The 22,223-nt window shown below is 37.0% G+C and overlaps 1 protein-coding gene across 10 annotated transcripts in view; it reads left to right on the forward strand.

The window, feature by feature from the left end:
• Window positions 1-22,223, forward strand: part of lingo2 (leucine rich repeat and Ig domain containing 2) — a 215,139-nt gene that overhangs the window by 182,403 nt on the left and 10,513 nt on the right. Inside the window, exon 1 of one of the 10 annotated variants that reach the window (XM_044205726.1) lies at window positions 4,212-4,894. The exons of 8 other annotated variants lie outside the window; for them this stretch is intronic. Coding sequence is in view for 1 of the 2 variants with exons in the window: in XM_044205717.1 (XP_044061652.1) it covers window positions 14,711-14,794 (84 nt within the window). In the remaining variant the exon portion in view is untranslated. Of the gene's footprint in view, window positions 1-4,211; window positions 4,895-10,490; window positions 14,795-22,223 lie in introns of those variants that run through there. One more of the 10 variants, XM_044205717.1, reaches the window with a different exon arrangement.

Here is a 22,223-nt window from a genome sequence, read left to right on the forward strand (position 1 = left end):
TGGACTTGGAATATGAATGTGTTGTGATTCAGATTCCACTGGACCAAACTTCACTTTTTTCAACTCCACTGGATATTCAGATTTGCCATTAAAGGACAGTGTTTTTGCTTTTTCACAAAGGCTTTCATCAGTTTTCTCTGCGTGCTGACACTAATTATTTATGACATGACATGGACCTGTGGATGGTGTTGTAGGTTATTTTTTGGTGCGGATCACTGAGTGATAACTTAAGTTCTTTTCATTTGGCTTTTCAACTACAACTGGCTTTATGAAATGTGATAAATCTGTTTTGAGATTCTTCTGACGTTAGCTGATGAAGCTCCATGAGTGAATTAAGAAAGGTGTTGTTCGATGTTGCTCTTTAAAAGTAGTGAAAATGGTTTACTGACTACAACCAACAGTCCCTCAGGTGTTCTAGGAGTAGCCTTTTAACTGTGCCAAAATGCAGAACAGAAACAGTTGGAAATACCTTTAAGAGGATCTGAGAAAAGAAAGCTCAAAATGTACCTTTTTAGGCTGGTATTTGCCTGAAGTATTCATATTTTCATCACTGATTCTTCAGGTGTTTCTTGTGATGGTTATTTATACTTTAACATTTACCTCCTTGTTTTGTAGTGCATATCATTTTCTACTTATTTTAATGCAATGTTTTTGTCAGCATGGATGAAATTAGCTATAAATGGTGCCATGAAATGACTCTACATGCACACATAATCACACAAGTTATTTCATACTGTAGGTATGATTGTTATTTCTCATTAACAGAATGAATATTAGGATTTCAAATACAAAAGAAAATTCAAAACACACCTAAGCTTTAAAGCAAAGAAACATTCCACAAACACCTCTGCTGCCCCATCACTCATCACTTTGTGGCTACATAAAATCTAAATGGCAGATTTATCACATGTGTACTCACAAGGAATCTAAACAACAACTTGAACTTTGGATAGTTCTGTTGTTATCTTTTTTATAGATGTGAGACAGGCGGGTAATTTCTGAGGCAGCACTTGAAATAAAAATCACACAGCTGATTTTGCCTTCAAAATAAGAGATGACTAATCTAATGTCTGATATGATTCACAGTGAGAACTATAAAACATGGGATGGTCCGATAAAACAGTCTGCTGAAGCTTTCAGATACAAAACACATTTGGATTGTAGATAATATCGTGTTTTTAATATACCTATTACATGTAATATTACACTGCAGTGCATAAATAGATACATAGATAGTCTTATTGTCCCAGGAGGAACATTTGTTTTCAAAGTCTGTGCATGTTCATGTCTCACAAGAAAGATACAATTAAGAGACAAATCAGTTTTTGTTTTGTTTTTTCTGTAGGATTGTTGTGTTATAAAAAGGACTATGTAAGTTTAAATTTTAATGTTATTTGCATTATGACTTAACTTTAGAAATGCAACAAATGTACAGGGACAGGAAGTTGACAAAAAATATGCAAATATAAAAGGCCAGGCACTCAAGTGGATACTTTAATCTCTAGATACTGTAAATATCCCTCAGTGGTTAAAGCAGGCACTGTCCATTTTGACACAGGTGTGTGGAATTATTGGTGTCGTTTATTGTTTGTAAAGACTTTTTATCATCCACTTGAGTGCCTGGTATTGGATTTTATATGCCACATCTAACCCATGTATGTAGATATACAGTATATATATTTTTCCCATTGGAGTCAGCTAAAGGAGCTTCAAGGGCTGAAAAGCCATGCCGAGGTGGCCAATTTTCTTCTTGACCGGTAAGCTAAAGCTATGGCCTGCTAGCTAGCTAACGTTAGCTAACTGGGAATCAACAAACAACAATAACCCATAAAAGTACAATTTGTAAATATGTAAAAAAAAAAAAAAAATTTAAAAACTTTTATTTAAACAGACACACAGACACACACACACAACTACTAGCAAAAGCAATAATCCTTACAACCTTAACTAATGTGTTGTCACCATTAGATTGTCAAAATTAGAAAAATAACTTGAACCAACCTTGGCTAGCCATATCCTATGATTACCATAAATAACGTTACATGAATCTTGAAACACCACCGCACAAAGTAACCTAAATCTATAGCTGTGTTGGTTTGTCAAGCCAGGGAACCATGAAAGCAGGAGTTGGACCCAACTGCAGACACACAGGCAGGGCAAGTCTAGTTCACTGATTTAATGACAAAAAAAAGCACAAGGGCTTACATGAATTGTGCAGGCAGAGACCAAACCAGCAAAAGCAGTCCACAGGCAAACAACTCCGACAGGGGTTATGCAAAGTCCACAATCCAAAATCCACACAAACAAAATACACTCAGGGCAAGGGAGACAACGAGACACAGGTGAAACTAATCAGGGCGGAGCAAACAATCAAAACTGGCGGTAAAAGCAAACAAAGACAGGAAGCAAAACTACTAGACACATGAGGGGAAAAGAGCGTTTCAAAATAAAACAGGAAATACTATACATAAACCCTCAAACCATGACAATAGCTAATGCATAGCTATATGTTGCAAAATGAATTCATTACTCTACCACGAAACATTCAGGGCAGTTACAAAGGATGTACGTTTTCAACTAATTTGTAGAACTTGTTGTATTTTTCTCTTCAGTATTAGGACATGTTCTTAGTTCCAAGATTATACCCATATGGTATAAGATACATTTTATATACAAAGATAGCTTATACACGTAGAAGAGATGAATTTTATCAATGCTGTATACAACAGCACATTTTACCCAGATACCAGAACGTAAGGTACAACGTAAATAGCATTGATATCACACCTGATGGAAAATAGCTCTGACTACTGTTAGTAAAAAATAATAATAATAATTTGGCAGCTGGAAATATTGGAGGAAAAAGGTCCAAGGCGCGTAATGATTGCTGTAATGCAATCATTTCTACAAATGCTTTCCACAGGAATTTGGCAAGAAGCAAAAGTGCTGTTGCTATACGCTATTGTAGAACAATAACAATAACATGACCAGAACTATGTTTTAAGTGTCAGTCAGAAACTTAATGTAACCGTGGTATAAAATAACGTAGAACTTCATTAACTTCCTGTTGTTTGAAGATCATTTCTCTTCCAGTCAGTCAGTCGGTCAGTCAGCTGCTATAAAACTGGAACCCATGTACTCACCCCACCGCCTCATCCTTCACCTCCCTCTACCAAGGGTTGAAGGACTCGAGAGCTTGACTCCTCGTGCTCGCCGTCCAAGCCTCATCATTTATCATTCAGGAACCTCACATCAGAAAATGGGCTTTTAATTATTTATTTTTGGCTGTGTCCTGGGTAATTTGGGGGCAAGACCTTGTGGTGATTTACAAGAAGGCCTCGACGGATGATAAATGTTCTGCCATGGTGATATGATTGGAACCTTTACTGTCTTCCTCCAACTGCCTGTTCTTTTTTAAGTTTACCACCACTTACTAAAAAATGTATCTTTCTGGGCATTTTTTGTGCTCTCTTCCCTATGTACCAGTACAGGAGTTGTACTTGGAAAAAAGCTACCGTTATTCACCACATTTGAATTACCCCACCTCCTGTCATGTTATGTCTCACCACAAAACCCTGTTTGAAGCAGATACATATGAAATTACAGAAGCAAGATGCCATCAAGATTTCTTTTAATGAACACACATTATTTATTACTTTGTTTCATCAGTCTTTCCTGAATTATCAAGCTTCCCTAACACGTGCAGTACAAGCATGCATCTGCAAAAAATACATTTTCAGAATGTTTATTGTCTTACTTGGCATTTGTTTAATTTTGAATTTTTGAAACACTTTCAACCAGGTTTAAATTGACAGTGGTCATAAAATGGCCCAGTGATCCCTGAACACATAGTGTAAATAACAAAGTTAATCTTCCATTCATGTAACTGTGAATTAACCATAAAAAACAGCATTTTTTAAGCAACAACTGTGACATCCATGCTCATCATGTGAGAAGAAAAATGCCATTTGGACAGATTACGCTCATAACGTCTGTAACATTAGATTGAATGGGAGAACCATTACATTACAACAGATTGCTAATGATCACATTCTGTGGTGAATGGCAAAACATAGATCAATGAAATTACTCTAATTGCATTATGCTAACTCACTTCTCTGTGAGAAACAAAACCATACAAGGTGAAGCACATAATTAAAGACAAAGCATAACTCCCTATAATATATTGTGATTTCTTCCCATCATTTGGCAAAACAGTCTCCACAGAGAGCAGCAGCACTAAAATGTCACAGAGGAGTTCAGATAGAAGGCCAGAGCTGTGTGAGTTCACACACTTTTCTGTCTTTTCTCGCCATTCTTCTCCTCTTCATTTTGTGTGGAGGCACCATCATGTGTGCACTGTGGTTTCATTAAGAGCTCCCCTGGGTTTGGTAGAGGGAAGAGAATGTGTTTACTACAACACTTTTATGCCATATACAATGTTCAGTTTGTGGTCTTGATTGAGCCCAGTAGGCCTATCGAGAGCACAGCCTCTGCTCTCTCTAAACCTCTGGGGATTAATTAACCAGACTAGGTAACTAGCTAACAGCCTCCGATTGCATTAGCAGACAAATAGACCTATTGAATCTGCTTTGTCTTTGTTCTGCTCGTGTTACATAGCGTTCACAAACAAATTTTGCCTTGAAAATGCAGGAAAACAAAAAATAACAAAACAAATCCAACAACAACAACAAATCTCCTCTGTTCATGAAGAATGTCCAGACAGTCATTTGTGCCGTAGTTTCCTGCAGCTGTGATACTCTGGAGAGATTTCCTGTCTGAGATAGAGGGAAACACACAGGATGAAGATGTGGATTCTGCTTTCTAAGGGACTGTTTTTTGGCTTGGTTTGCTTTTTCTGTGGAATATCAGTATCAATAGGCTACTGACTGTGGTAAGACACCTTTACTCCAGATCTGTATTAAAGATTGATTATTAAATGTATGTCTCTCGAATCTGTCAGGATCATTAAGGTTAATTTATATAAGCACTGTATTTTCATTTGATATTTATATTGCAGTATTATTCATATCACCTTGGATAGATTATTTTATGAACTGATAATCTCCAACTGGAAAGGGGGAAAGGGAGGCAGTGGGAGTCATATCTGCATTAATTTCTGTGTAATCCTCTTTAATTTATTAAGCTTAATTTATTTAATTTTTAATTGTTGTTGAGTGTAGACATGTCTGCATTCAGTCAGTTGCTAGAAATATTCTGTAGCCTAATTTAGATGCTTGGGGTTGTTTAATTCCCAGTTTCTATGTTTTACATAACTTATAGAATAAATAATATATTTTTCATAATCTGTAATACTTAAAGTGTGATTTTGGATTCCTCCCCTTGCTGTCTGAAGTAGTTTGTGTGCCACACTGAGATTGTGTCTGCCTTCAGACAAGTTATTATTTTTGACTCTTACACAGATGGGAGTAAATCCATGTCATCCCATAAAATCAGCGCCTGTGCCACCAAACTTTACAGAAACATCATGATGCCAGATGCCCTTTGTGGAAAATCAGAACAGCTTGCGTATTTCTGAGCTGCCTTACTGAGCTGCATCCATCTTACAACCGAACTTTTGTGTATACTACCCAGCCTATTATCCTATTACTCATCTGCTCCACATGAGCAGATGAGTAATAGGATGTTGCAGCAGGGTAAAGATGTTACAGTGCATCTTTTCTACATGAATCCCCCAATTAGTACATGAACACATACCATGTAACCTGCAATCCTTGTGTTACTATCATGTGTCAGAATCACACCTATTACCATTTCACACTCACACATAATGAGACAAAAGGAAAAACATATGAATTACTCTTATAAGATTCAGATAGGAGCTACATGCCTTTCGAAACTAAAAGTATCAGAGCTCAGAAAGAGACAAAGAGCCTTGCAGAGGCATCTTATGCCTCTAGTACTTCCGACAGAGCTGTACTTTAGGCTTAATCTTCCTCCTGCTAAAATGGTGTGGAAATCTGAGCCATTATTGTTTTCAGCAGTGAGGTGTACGTGTAATGAGCATACAATGCTAGTCTGAGAGGTTTCACCAAAGTGCTGAGGCTTAAGGAAAAGAGGAGCATGATTCATCTTGTTTGTAAGACGAGCCTTTATTAGCGGCAGAGTAAGAAAAAGGCCTTGGCTATAGCTCTTCCACCCAGAGGCTCTGTAATTGCTTTCGGCTGCACCTTGAGAATTTGATGAGTCAAGTCAATACTTTTGTTTGAGTGACTGAGCAAAAAAGGAGCTCTGTGAAAGTGAATTATCACAGCATCACTGTAGAAACACAAAAGTGAAGGCCATGGGGTGTGAGCAAGCTTTAATGCATTAGACATCAGGACGCCTTAATTTTGTTCACATTCTTGATTGCTTTAATGAAAGAAAAAAATGCCTGAGCCTGCAGTTAATTCATGGTTTTTGAGTTTGTAAAAGCGATACACGCCTCAACTCACATTTACCATCAACTGTGATAACAGCTCGTTCGAAGTATTGCATTCCACGTCTGAAGCCACAGCTCACAAACATTTTTTTCTTTTCTTTCTTTTTCCAGGTTAATCTTTTACTTATGTCACATGCAACTTAAATAAGGTTCATCCTTACATAGAGTGCTAACCTGATATTGGGACTGCTGATATGTGTTGTCTTAAAAAAGAGATTTTGTTTGTAACGCTATTGACTAACAAGGCATTAGAGTAATTTTAAATACTCATTGATACTGTGCTTGGCACAACTTGGTGACACCTTTTAGCCTTCAGTGGTGATGTCACATTTTTCTACCCATATGGCATTTCCAAATTAACACAACATTCATAAGATGGATGCTGATTTAATGCATCAGTGGGAAAGCAGTTTTGTTGAGGAAATAAAATGACCTCTGCTGTACCAGACCAAATGTCCACTTCTCCCATCTCTCTCATCTACAAGAACAGGAGACATTGCTTAACAGTTCATTGTACTTCTGATGAGTCATTACCATAACTCTAACATGCCTCCTGCACAAAATGTACCACATCAAAGCAAGTTACCCTCAGTAAAATCCCTTTATGTTTTCCCTTTGTTACGTCTACCAATGGTTGTCCTCGCACTTCTGACTCTATGATCACACAAGCGGCATGATTGTCCCTTGTTGTGCTGTTTTTGACTCTCTCCTCTTTAATTTCAACTCATTTCCATAATGTCCCCTCCCTTTCTCCTCCTCCATTGCACTCCCCTCTAAAAAGTGCACCCCACATTCTCCAACTTGAAGCATGCTACCAACTCGTGAAAATCAACATATGTATAGGAAGACACAGGCAGCTCTCTCCTCTTATTAAAGCAGAATGGAGTGTATTGTATCTGTCAAAAGAAGATAGGTTTGAAGTGTCTTCACAAGACCCTTTGGATATCCTGGATCCTATAATGGGGCCCATGGGCTTTGTCATAGATTATATGTATCAAATTAATTGTCATATGGGAAAAATGGTGGCCACGGCAAACCCACACATCATCTTCACTTTGCTGGGAAAGGAAGTTGTCCAACTCTATTTGAAGTGAAAGATAAACTTCCTGTCATTTGGCCAGTTGGATGTCTGTCGGGAAAAGAACTGCTCTATTTCCTGTTCTCTTATGAACCACCTTGTTTTTGCAAACAGGGTGCCAGAAATCCACAGTAACCCTTGTTCTAAATCACAGCCATGTCCTTAAAAATTTACCCTGAAGGCACTTTAATTTTCTTGGCTGAAACACTTTCGTCCCCTAAACATTGGAGCACAATCAGTGTGCACATCAAATTTGGTACAGTTTGGTCATTATCAGGGGAAAAGATTATGTTTTTTGAGGTTCATGTCATCACAGAAACATCTGTGATAGGGTTGAGATAAAAGGTAGACCCATGGTTGCTATGAGCAAGATCATAAAATGCCAGGGCATTTCTCTAGAGCGGATGTGTTTTGCAAACAAAATCAAATGTGACAGAGGCAGTAAAGCTGTGTGTTAAGATGTAAACGTCAAGGTTTATCTGAAATATTTAAAACATAATCTCTTTAAATCACAATTTTATGGACAAAAACAATCTAATTGTTCCATTTAATAAGAACTGAGGATATGTTTGCTCACCCTTTTGGAGGGATAATGGTCATGTGTAGCACATGGACATTCAGTAATTAATTGTTGGAAGTCCTACCTATTCAGACCATCTGGACTATAATTAGGCCACAGTAGTGCCCTCTAGCTTAGAATCATCATCTTTCCTTTTTTCCCCTGCCAGATTGGAAGCAATAACCTTTTCCCCTGAACTTTTCCTACCATCATGACACAGCGTCCTTAGAAGCAACCCTAAGGGGCACCTTGGAACAAGTAGCTCAAGTAGCTGTTTTTGGCAGTAGTTTTTGTAGCTAATTCACACTGAAACCTTAATGAAAACAGTTGGAAAGAGGTCAGTAATTAAACATTCAGGACAATTTTTGCATTCCTTGAAGTGTATGATGTGGGTACATTGGTTAAGTAAGGGGCACAAACTGGGATATATAGATGGCTCTACCTCCCAATATGATAATTGAAAAATCCACTTGCATTTTAAACCAACATTACCAACTGTATGTCAGCTTCAAATTGTGCAAATTTTGGCAGCCCAGCTATTGACCAACTTTCCCAGATTGCCCCAATTCAGGCTTTTTTGAACTGTTGATGTTTTTTAACGTAATGTTAATCACATTACATGTTGTTCTACACTTAAAAAACAAAGAGTGATCAAGCTTTTTTCTGTACTAGTGACTCATATGAAACAGTCCTTACCTTTAGTATTACATCTGCTGGCATGGTCTCTGTTTTTTAAATCTTGCCAAAAGCAGTTTTTACTAGATTTTGGCTCATTACTTGCATGTTAGTGTTCTGTCGCTGTATCAGTGGACAGCCTTAATAATACTATTTCATTACAGTTTTTATGTTTCATCCTCGATTTTGTCAGTTATATCCACGACTTTTCCTGCCTCATTCCATTTATGCTATTGTTTTTTTAATATGCTGTGTCCTGTCATTGTATTATTACTATTGTTGTGTCGTTGTCATTGTTGCTGCTGCTAGCGTTAGCAAGACCAGGGCCTTAGTGGGTTTGCAAGCTAAGACCTGTTAGGTGCCTAGAGTGATTAAGATCTGGACAATCTTGTAAAAAATCTTGCGAGGCTTGCTGAATTTGTTCATAGGTCAATGATTGAAGTTGCTGGAAATACAAACTTGTGTAAGAAATTATCAGAATATCTTGAGTGTAAATCTGTCTATATTACTTCAGAATCAGTTTGAACCTTTTAATGTTATGTGAATACACAGGTGTAAAAGTGTGAGTGTGTGCATGGGGAACATTGATATTGTCAGCAGACAGCAGCAAATGGACTGTGAGATGTAGTGAGGGTTGGCCAGACAGAAGCTTGAAGGTGTGGCTGCCTTTATAAAACAGCTGCCATGGCAGATAAGCTCTGAACTCAGGGTCCATGTCCTTCCTCAGCAGCATTTTACCTCGAATCCTTCATTTTCTAATGCATCTAAGTTTTTGACATAAATGCTTTTTAAACAGTTTATAATCATAAACATAGTGAATGACAAACAAAGGTAAACATGAATTAGATTTCTGGTAAAAATCAAAAATAATGGCAGCGGTTTAAGGAATGCAGTGTGGACAGCAGTTTGCAAACTGAGAGTGTCTCAGTAATGCTGTGTTGTGAGAGGAGTATAATAAGATTGTTGTGAGGTAGTCCATAGAGCAACTGATTAATCCAAAGATTAATTTAATCTGTTTTCATAATAAAACATTATTAGCCGTTCCCTCCTCTAAGCGTTACCTTTCAGCCCTCTTAAAAGATTATACACTTCCCAATCACTTACCTGGAAGCAGTCAAGAAAGTCATTAAATTAAGTAGACACTGTCAGGGTTCAGGATGCTGAAAACGATGGGAGGAATCTGTGAAGTGCCATGAGAAATGGCCATGTTAATGATTTCTTTGCAAAAGGGTCTGTCTGCAGTAGAGTTTCATTTGGGGCTTATCTTCAGCAAACAGACCCTTGATGAAACCCGGCCTAGGTCTCCAGGTGGCAACAAACTTTTAATGTGAGGAAGTGGTTGTGAGAAGTCAAACAAAAATCCACAAAGTATCTTCTGTATAAATACAGGGCTGTTGAAGTGTGTGTCTCCAAATCGCTTTCCTTAGCAAAATTGGTCAGCAAATTATCTCTACTCCTCTGCTGTTAGATAGTAACAGAACTTTTGGGTTTCTAGTGATATTCCATACTGTTTATTATTGTTCTTAACATTAACATAAAATCAACAAGTATTTGAGGAACTGTTTGTTAGTATAGTCCGACCGATTCTGGGAATTATGAGGCCAATACTGATATCAATATTTGAGAGTTTATAAAATCCAATCATGATTTATTGGCCAATAGTAATTTTTTATATAACTGTTTTTTCTTACTCTGTTCAAGTTATGTCTCTGGATTTTAGCCAAAGCAGCAAAACATATTTATCGGTTGGCAAACATTTTGTTTGATTGATATTGAACCATGTATGTGTGTTGGGGTAATTTGATCTAAATAACATATTGACAATATAAGGTAGAAGGACACATCAAACATTACAGTCACTGTAGCTACAGCTAGAACACATTGCCTTGGTAGACCTACTGTTAAAATATTAGATCACCACCCCATTCCTAGTGCTTAAACCAATCACCCAGGGCTATTGTTAGCTAAACTGCTGCTGTGTGGTGAGCTACAGAGTCCCTGGGTGGATCCAAATGCTTTCTCACTGCTCCTCCTTCACTAAGCAAGCAACTTCAAGGAGACACGAAACAGAATAAAGTGGAGAAAAGGAGGAAGTGAGAGAAAGTGGGGGCCATTTTGGACTGTTTATGTGATATATTATATATATATAATCTCAAAAGTGGTACTAGCTGTAACATTAAGTGTGAGTAACTGTTGGTGAGTTACGGTGAGTTTTCAAGCTCTAAAGGCACTTTGAGTGACGACATTAGACCATTTCCATATTTGTTTTTTAAGGAGTTTTTGTTGCACATAGGTATGCTTATCTAAAGAGCACCAGCTCATTGTTACTCCCATTGGAATTGTAACATCATGATCATCATGATCAGTCACTTCTTAATACAATCACAGTTTTTTTTTTTCAGCGGACACTAAAACACTCCTAGAGGGACTGAGTGTGGTTCAGTGATTAGTACTGAGGCTGTTCCCCTGCCTCATTCATCCAACACCCAAGGGAGCCAACAGAGCAGGAAATGTGTTTCAGTTTATCATAATGATGACAGCTACGTGAGGAAGACCATTTGTATCAAACTTAGATACTTTAATACGGCTGAGATCTTTTTTTACAGTATTGCACTTTTACAAACTTCTCCAATTTGAATATTTCCAAAGTTGCTTGAACTGTGTCTTGTAATCTTATTCCAATGTTTGTACTGGAGGCAATCCGAAACAGAGAATGCAATTTAATTAAACTTGAACATTGTTTATTTTGATTAAATTCTAGCTACATTGTTTTGTACTGTTTTCACAAGTCAACATTGTTTAAGCAGTGACATTACCTGAGCACCCACCAGCAATACAAACACAGTCCTACTCACGCGCGTTTGACTGAATGCAGCCTGTGGCTATTGCCTTTGACAAGCAGCTCTGACAGATCAGTATTCAAATTCAAAGATCCGTATTATTTCTTGTTTTCTTTTCATTTTACTCCCATCACTTGCCTCCCCACATTGTTCCAAATAAGAGGTGTGTGAAAGAGACCACCCAGCACTCTCCTCATGAATTATTCAAAGTATAAGATGTGAAAGTATCATGGTAGGATAATTAATCATACAACAAAATATAGATGAAGGGTATGTTTTGTTGCTCAAGTTTGGCTTGTTTTGTTTTTGGCAATACATGAAACTCGTAACAGAGCTGGGAAAAAATGAACCGTGTCACTCATTACTGTACTGTAAACAACTTAATATGTGACATCAAATCAAGCTTATTGTCACATACACAATCATACACAGTACAGCGTTTAGTGAAATTCGTTCTCTGCATTTAATCCATCCAAAGTATTAGGAGCAGTGGGCAGCCACTGTGCAGTGCCCGGGGACCAACTCCAGTTCTAAGTGCCAGTGCACAGGTCAAGGGCACTGACAGGAAAATTAACCTAATATACATGTTTTTGATAGTGGGGGAAACCGGATCAGCCGGAGGAAACCCACGCAATCACTGGTAGAACATGCAAACTCCACGCAGAAAGGCAATTCACATTTATCTAGAGGAACCAGAGCCCAGAAGGTTTGGGGTCCAGCAGAAAATCAACCTAGACAGACCTAATGTGGATGGTCTAAAACCAGTAGAGCACTTAACCACCTTTTGCGTGTGAACTAACAGATTTCATTATCAGTTAATCTGTTGATTATTTTCTTTATTAATCGATGAAATGTTTGGTCTATAAAACATTAGAAAACAATGAAAAATGCGCATCACAATTTCACGGAGCTCAAGGTAATATCTTCAACTGTCTTGTTTTGACCGATCAACAGTCCATAACCAAAATATATTCAGTTTACAATGGTATAAAACAGAGAAAAGCAGCAAATCCTCATATCTGACCAACTGGAACCAGAGGATGATTAGAGTTTTTGCTCGAAAGAAATTATGACTGAAACGATTTATTGATTATCAGAGTTATTGTAATTTTCTAGCAACTGATTAATTGACAGCTCTCTTTTTTTCTCTCCTATACAAATTCCTATACAAAGAAGCTGTTATTTGGTAGACTACATCAGTACATTTATTATTTATTTATTAATTATGTCTCAGATTAAGTCCAAACTATAGCCCGACTGACACTGGATTTTTGTGGCTGATGACAATGCAGATATTTAGGAGTTTAAAAAAATGTGATTGTTTTTGTTTGGTTTGTTTTTGCATTTGTTTTGTTTTTTACATGAATGCAGAAACATATATTCCTTCAATCTGTTTTCATGAAGAATTTCAGTCTGGCACTAGTCACAATGTAAATAACGGTGACAAAACTAAGAATACGAATATGCAAACCATTCTTTGTCATTTATGTGATTGCTGCATTTAAGTGATGATACATGATACATGCCAGCTGTATCCTTACAAAAGTATTAGGCTATTAAAGTTCATGACAAATTTTAACTATATATGGGAATGGAAATAGAAAGATAGCACTATACAAATGTTTGATCATCATACCGATATCATTTTGAATATACGTGCACATACTACACTGTAAATATCATATTATATTCATTATTTCTGAAAAAGAATGGCCAATTGGCAATATGTTCCAGGCATAGCTTGGGCACTTGGTCTCTTTTTATGCTTCTTTATAGCTGCTCAGGAGAAATCAGGAATGGATAAGTGGGGGGAAATAAAATGAAGAACAATTTCACTGATATTCTAAACTTGATGCAAGCTTTAGGAAATCTATCCCACAGTGTTCGAAGTGAACGTTAACAGCATGAAGCACCATAAATGCAATATTGACTGAGACATTGCAGACAAGAATCAGCAGTCATTTTGGACATTATCTTTTGCCACCTGCTGTATCCTTTATTTTATTTTGTTGCTGTTCTTCTACAACAACCGAGTCACATGATCTGATCAATATTCAATACGGCTTTGTGATCCTTGCATGGACTATAATCCCATGGGAGAACCATATTGGATAGCTAATAATAGCAAGCTATAAAAGCAGTCAAACCATTCCAAGCCTGCTTAGATTTGTCCCCTGAGAGATCATTGACCCTTTGTAAACCCTCTGTAACTGCTGAGACTAAGTTATGTACTGAACTACTAACATCAGATCAGAACAGGAAAGTCAAGTGGATTTAACTTCGTGAGTATTTGTTTATTGTCCCCAGCTTTTCAATTTTTGTACAGTGGTAGCCGAGCTTTCTATCTGCATATGCAAACAAAAACATCTGAACATCTGCATTGATTTCTATTATCTTCCATTTTACTACTGTAAATTGTACTTCTAAAGGTGGCAGATGACCCTAGTAGATTGGAAAACAACATGGAAAATTTACAAAATGCTTTATGCCTATTTGTAAATGTAACCTTTAAAAAGTATACAGTAAATACTCTATTTTATAAACCATTATCATTTATTTGTGAAGAAAGAAGAAAAAGAAAAGAAACTGTACTTAAATTAATTTGAATTTTAAAAATGTATCTGCATGGATTGTCAATATCAACACTGTATAATACTTTGAACCTTTGCTGATATGAGTGTGAATATACCATTGATCCATTGGAGTCAGTTAATACACCATTACCTTTCCCCTGACTGTGTTTGAAATACCAGTGTAAAGCGAAATAATCATATATGTATCTTTTAAAGCCTCTTTTTTTTTTCTTACACCTTACATCAGAAGATGACTGAGACTATATTAGAGAGAAAAATATGGAAGCAGATATCAAGGGCTGATATTAAGGACTACATGAAGCTACATTGTGTTTTTCGAGGCGCTACACGCTGCCGAATTGAAAGGAGTTTAATGGCACTGAGCTGCAAGGTCAGAGGCCAGATCTCTTGATTGGGTGAGGAGAGGGAAAACCAAAGAGGAGGGAGAGAGGGGAAGACAAAGAGGGAGACATCGAGGAACAGGCACACGCAGAAAATAATAGCACAAGTGAATGAGATTTAAAACATGGACGAGAGGACGAGATGGAGAGATGTCTTGCAGATATTTGTACAAGATTTCTTGCCAAGTATACTGAAACACTGTTGGGACGTCACGGAGATGCATGGGTATGTTAGAGCTGCATGTTCGTTTTAGCTAACGTCATGAATAATTTCTGTAACTTACAATAAAAATGTTTGAAATTTTATCTCTACATTTGTTTGTCTGTTATTTTGGGCATAAAATACTTCTTGGTCTGTCATGGGTGTGCTGGAAACTGTGTGCAGAATGATGCTTAATGTACAAATGACAACACTGGTTGCTTTGATAAATTCTTAAAGCCTGTGCAAAATTTTACATTATCATGCGCTGAATGAATATGGAGTCATTGTTTATCAGTATGACTATGAGATGTTTGCAGTTTCTCATTGTAATACTGAAAAGCATCCTCTCAGCACACTACTCTGATGTACTACTAGCTGATGTACTTTTGGCAATAGGAAGCAAGATGCATTGTTTGTTGTTTTCTGAATTTTTGCTACAGGCATTTATGGAGTCAGCAGTACTTGTCGTCCTTTATTATGGCTGATTGTTGGTATGGTTGCTGTGTTTATTTTACCATTTGTCTCAGGCTGTATATGCTATATGGTATACTTTTTTATAAAAACGTTTAGATGCAAATATAGGCCAGAACGAGGTGTGTGGGTGTAGGGGTAAAGGGGTTTGCCAACCACCTTTAACTGTCCCTGTGGTTGAGTCATAGTACCGATGAAACACCCCCTGACTCAGACCTGATGTAGGTTGTCCAGACCTGGGGGGGGCGAATCCACAAGGGCTCTCAGGAGCCCACACAATGTGTTAACGGCAGCTGTAGATGCATTTTAATCAGTCCACACAATTTATCTCACGAGGCTTTTCAGTTCAACGCCAGAGAACGAAGAAATTCACTTGCAGTTCTGCTTACCTTTTTAAAAATGCTCTTTAGACGTGAGGCTGAATAAAAATACAGTCTAGGTCAATGAAACTATAAAAGATCAGTGACAAAAATTTGAGGCAGTCTTGCTGGTTATGCAAATTTATGATGAAGTCATTCAAGGAAAGAGAAGATTAAGGAAAGGAGGCTAAAGGGACTTCTGTCTTCATTTCCTGTCTGACTCTTATCCTTTCTTTACGTGTTTCTGGCAGCAGTTTGCCATGATTTACAGAGCAGTTCTTTAATACCTGCAGCACCCAGGTTCAAGTCTCTTTGTTGGCATGCGTGCACATACACTGCTGCTTGTACCCATGAGCAAAACACAGCATCCCTCGCAGCTTCACGTGTGCTGTTGTGGGCTAATCTCTCTGTGGAGGCAGCAGGTGGAAAAAAGAAAATCCCTCTAGGCATCACTGACTTATCACTGTAGCGTTGCCTGAAATGTGAAATGAAAAATGTCAAACCTGAATCACGCTTTGTGGTAGTTATACATTGTAACATCAGATATCTTATTGTAGTTAAGTCCCAATCATTGGTGTTTTTTTATTATAATTAATCAATAACATACATGCACTCATCCATATGAATTCCCACATAATGCTCGTATAATACTCCATAAAGATAGAGTAGCCTAGTGAGCTATATGTTATATTTAGTGTTTGTGTAATAGAATATATGTTACATAGCACATATGTAGTATACATTATCAATATAAGTGGTGGTCAGGTTGCAGATGGTGAAAGATCTGTTTTCATTATCTAAAAATATTGCTAGTTACCATTATTAATGAGTGTGGGTTTTTGATGTCCTTACTGAAGTGGAATATTAATCAGTTCTGGGTATTAAAAACAAGAGAGATGTTTATTAGCTGCAAGTCATGTTATGGATGATAGAGGCTATGTGGAAGGATCCAAGGTATTTTATATGTGTATGATTTGTATAAAGTATTGTAAATTATAACATTGAATGTCATTTTACTTCAGCAGCACAGGTGACAGTAGAACTTCGTTTTTAATGCCTTTTTTATTGCTGGATTTTTGAGGCCCATACCAATCATGATAGTCAAGAGTTAAAACATCTGAAAACAATTTATTAGTCGATATTCATTTTTTCACCTGAAAGTATATAAGGAAACATTTTTGAGAAAGATCCCTTAAATTTGGTTATTAAACTCACAGTGAAACTGCATTTAGAGCGTCTTCAGCTTTCGTAATGTGACGTATTTCCCAGTTAAACAGGATTTCCGGACGAAGTATAGTGACAAAATACATTTAAATCAAGTCACCTCCCACTATGATATTGCTCAGCTAGCACCAGCTAATGGTTCTGTGGGGTTTTATACGACGGGCCTGGTTAGCTAGTTACCCAAATCACATTTGATTGGGTTAAATTTATGTAAATTTATGAGTTCAAGATGAGCCATCAAAATGATTGTATAATGTAGTAATGTGTTTGTGGGGGGGGTTTATATAAAAACACACAAAAAAAAAAATTGACACATATTTGGCATAAATCAAGAGATGCCTGAACGATTAAGGGAAACAGGATTGGCATTTGCAAAATGTATTTTTAATTTCACTGTGTCTTTAAAAACTTGCCAGTGCTCTCTAATGGACAAACTATTTCATGGAGATATTGTTTCTCCCGCAAACAAAAATATGGCATCGCTGTACTGCTTTTTGGCCGACATATATGCTAATAACAATATACAGTATCTGCAGCCTGGCTGATTCATCGGTCAAATATTTCTCTAGTCCAGATCTTTAACAAATCAAATACCAAATTATTTCAGGCAGTTTTGAAAAAATAAACAAAATGTTAAATACCTAACATGGGATCAGTTAAAAGTCAGTACAGAAGAGCTGATGGCAGTCTCTCCATATCTGGTTCTAGATTTGTTTATTAGATAAGAAGCTGTCGAATGTTCCACATCTTTTAGAAAGCACATTTGTAATATGTCCTTTGGGTCATTCGCACCTATTTAAACTATTTGCCCTTGTTAACGTGAGATTAAGTATCTGTCCTGAATGTTCAGTCATAGTGAAAGAACACAGACTTCTCTTTGGAGATCATTCTGACCTAAGTGGTACTATAAAGCACAATAACATCACCTCACATCATCAATATAAAGGTGCATTAATGTTTATATTGAGTCTAATGGGAGTGGAGTGGGTGTCATTTTAACTCAGAAAAATACACTGCAATAAAACTTTTAATACATAACACATTGCTCTCTAATGAACTGACAAATTGGTTGATTTTCTTTTTTGCATGTCACTTCGTAAATGTAATGAAATGACAATGCTCTGTTCCCCAGACCTTATTAAGTCATCTCATATTGCCACTGTTGTATTTTTACTCTCGCACATTTAATTACCAAGTTTTGTTACCTTTTTTTACAAGTGCCTTCTTGTCTGCAAAGTTCAGAATTTTTAATAGCTATTAAACATAGGATTAACTCTCTTCTCTGAGAGGCTTTTCTTGTGGGATGAATCGAGATCTGGCTGTTTGATTTGGCCGTTTTGACTCTTTCCCAAACTAAGGGTTATCAGACACAGAAAAGAGCAACTGACTCAATCTGCCAAGTTTATCTCTAATTAACATGGATTAATTGAGCTTTGACTTCACTCTGCAAGCCAAGCAGAAGAGCAATTTGAGCATAGAAGCCTATTATTGCCCCAAGGCTGTTGATCCTCACTGTTAAGGGCTCCAGGTCCCAAAACCCTCGATCATGTGACTATGATCATTTTGCTCTTGTAGTGTGTGTCTTAATGAATTATACAGTTTGCCACATTAAATGCAATGTATGAAAACGGTTGTGAAAACGGAAACAATTACCAACCAGGATTTTTTGATTTTTTTACTGCCATCTGTGTATATGAAGAATAATCAAGGTTGCTGCTGCTGCTTCTACCATTACAAATACTGTCTTCTCCTGTTAATTATTTGTGTTTGGAAAAATTTATGGTGGCTGAGTTGTTTAATTGTATCCAGGTAACATCCTGAGAAGGCATTTTGTTGCATGAGAAGTCAGATTGACAGTGGTTTATTAAAGAAGTACAGTGTCATTTTGCTTCTTGGCAGGCTCACCTTAAAGCCTCGCTGCCCTTTACAAAGACCCTTTCAATAATGGATAAGGCTAAGAGCATTGCAGTCTCCTCCCTCTCATTATGATCCCATTTGATTACTCGCCGAGGCTATTTTGAAAAGGTGGGTTAATTGCACACTCTGACTATGAACTAACCTGCAAGTTAATAACATCTTTCCTTCAGGGTAGCATCATTAGAAGATATAAGCCTCATTAAAATAAAATGATGATTTAATAACTTTCCCTTACAATGACCCTTATGAGGATGAACAGTTATTTTGTAGTTATCTGGGAAATTAAGACATAAAACACAGTGCTTTTGCATATCCTCAACTGTTTTCATAAAGCAAGAATTAACCATCTTTTGACCACAGAAACATGAATTGCCCAGTGGGAATGACAGTGATTGCGCTTACGCTAACCATGCAGAAGTCTGTGCATATGTCAAAGTGGTAAAATGGTTTTATTTCTGGCTTAAATGGATTTGAGGAATACTGTGTGTATGCAGGGTTTTATTTAACCTTCCTTTTTCGCACTTTCTGAAAGAGTCGACTTTCTTATTCATTCCTCATTATAACCAATTACATTACGATGTGTTGGACCCATTGACGTGAGGGCAGCCATGTCAGATGCTAATGTACAAGAGAGCTTGCTGTATAACTGCTGCACCCAGTATGTAGCACATTCTCTCCCTGCATGATTACACATAATGTTGCTTTCATTATTGCTTTATTCCTCACACAGCCCCGTTCCTCTGTGACTTTTGAGCAGAGGAACGGGGCGTCTGAGAGTGAGCTCTGAGAGTTAATTTTTCTACTTTTCCTGCCTTTCGAAGTGGTTCTTCCTCCAGAGCAGTCTTCCAAGTCAAAATATCCAAATTTGAAGCTTTGATTATGCTTTTTAAGGGGTGTTGATAATTGCCAGTTAAAGAAAGCAACTTTCTCCCGCCATCCACTATGAATGCAGGGAGGCTTTTCTGTGTGAAGAGGAATCACATTATGTGCAATGATCAGTGCCTGGGGGCCACATCAAACACAGTCTGAAAACCTTTCCAGAGGAGATAGAGGCAGGCCAATTTCACAAGTGGCTTTTTATTGGTTGATTGCACAGAGGCCAAGTTGTTATCTAAATCCTCAAACTACTTGGGCAAAATAAGAAGTGCTTTGTGAGCATTCAGGGTGTGCAAACTTACCCCTCAGATGAAAGCCAAAGCAAAATGTTTACAACCAATAGATTGCCAGGATTATGGCTTAAGAGACTAAGTGTAAACAGAATGTAGTGGTTACAAAGTCGACCAGTGACAAATGTCGACTTCACAAAAGTGTCATTTCTAGTGCAGAAAAACCGCATTATGGCAACTTTGATTTTCATGTTTTCACTTGAACTGACAGCTTATAATCTTTAACGGATGAAAGGGCTTCATACTCCTGCAGCCCGCATTCAAATAAATTCAAAACACGTGATTATTAAAAAGTATTTAAGGAGTACAAAAAAGTCATACAAATATACAGTTTAACTGTGGTTTTTCAAGGTACACTCAATGTGTTTGTATCAGATCATATCAAATTTATCAATTTTATCATAATCAATTTTATCAATTCGCAAATTACATTCACTCCATATTGGAGCTGTTGGGCTAATTAGTTGGTAAATAATTTGAAATCAAACATGGATAGTGGGTGTCCACTCTGCCCATCAGGGGGAGAGACACTGATGAGCAAACTGACCCATGATTGCTTGATTCAATTTGCTCCAATTAAAACAAAATCAACTGCCATGTTTCTGTGGAGTTTCTGGCTACTGTAACTCAGAGGAGCTTACAGGAAAGAGTTAGGACCACGGCTGTATTCTGTATGTGCAGTATCGGAAAACAATATATAGATACAGTGTGTGTGTGTGTATGTGTGTGTGTGTATATATATATATATATATATATATATATATATATATATATATATATATATATATATATTATATTGCTGTTATTCTGTGTGCATTAATGCACGTGTACTGTTGAAATGTAGCCAAACAAAAGAATGCAGCAGAACGTGAACTCAAACTTGAGATCTTTAGTGTTGATTTTCCTATAAAAGAGAATCAATGAATAAATAAATGTCAGACTATCCTTTTGAAACCTCATACTGTTTATTAAACAAGCATAAGATCATTTGCGGACTGCATTGTCACAATATTATGACATAAAATGTTTAAAAACAAATCACACTAAATTCTTTAATTTATCCTACATTAATTTCTTTGTCTGGTTTTAGTGTTTAGTTTAGTGTTTAGTGTTTTTAAATAACAAAATCCTAAGATCCAATCGCTTATTACCTTTGTTTGTTTTGTTTTTACCCTTACAAGTAAATTTTACTAACTTAACTTTTAAATTGCACATTCACTTTTGTCACATGCTATTATCACCACATTGTGTACTGTAGATCGTACTTGGTCCTTTAAATGTTCATCCTATACACATTTGCATAATAATAAATGTTCCTATTGTGGAAAAGTTCAATTACCTTGTTGGTTAACGTAACAATTTTAACAAATGGTTAAAATTAGACCTACTTTACCCCTTCAGCAGATGAATGTGAAAACACCCTTCTGTGCATGTACATCATTCTGCACAGTGAAGCTCAAACATCCAAGTAAAGTAACAATAACCAAAGCACATTTTTCATAATGATGAATTATTGTCTAAGCAATATGTGACATAAAAATAGTAACACAAAATAGTACAGATCAATTAGGGGAGGTACACACACAGGAAGTTATAAAGTGTGAGCAAAATGACAGAGTCATTGTGAGATTGTGTGAAAAAGATAAACCGAGACAGAAATTCAGCGATGACCTGGGGAAGATATCAGTCGCCTGCCTGGGGAGCGATTGCAATCTCCTTTATACAGTAGCTCCACCCTTAGCTCTCGATTTCTGTTTGATAAATCCTCTTGTTGTGTTCACTCACCTGGATACCAAGTGTGTAGAGGTGAAAGCTACACAAAGCTACATTAGTGTAGGGAATTACAATGGTTAAAGGGGCACCAAACTGTATAGGTGAATTATCAAAGATAATAATAAATAATACCTTTAATTATAAAGGTCTTTGGAGCACCACTCTTAAAGAAGAGAAATATGATTTAAAATGAATTAACTGAATGAGTCAAATTTACTAAACTATTAATCTGGAACTGATTAATATTTGAATTAACATTAAAGAAACAGCATAATTATCCACAAGCATTTATTAAAAAGATAATAAAAGCAAAACACAAAATGAATCTAACTAAACTAGGAGCAACAAGAAGTGTGTGTGTGTGTGTGTGTGTGTGTGTGTGTGTGTGTGTGTGTGTGTGTGTGTGTGTGTGTGTGTGTGTGTGTGTGTGTGCGTGCACAGTGCTGGAGACGAAGCCAGGAGGAAAGAGACAGAACAAGGGGCAGCTGACCCTTTTGTTGACCTGGTGACTTCATGGATCAGACACACACACTGACCATAGGA

This window comes from Siniperca chuatsi, linkage group LG8 (assembly GCF_020085105.1).
Source record: "Siniperca chuatsi isolate FFG_IHB_CAS linkage group LG8, ASM2008510v1, whole genome shotgun sequence".
Classification (NCBI taxonomy): domain Eukaryota; kingdom Metazoa; phylum Chordata; class Actinopteri; order Centrarchiformes; family Sinipercidae; genus Siniperca; species Siniperca chuatsi.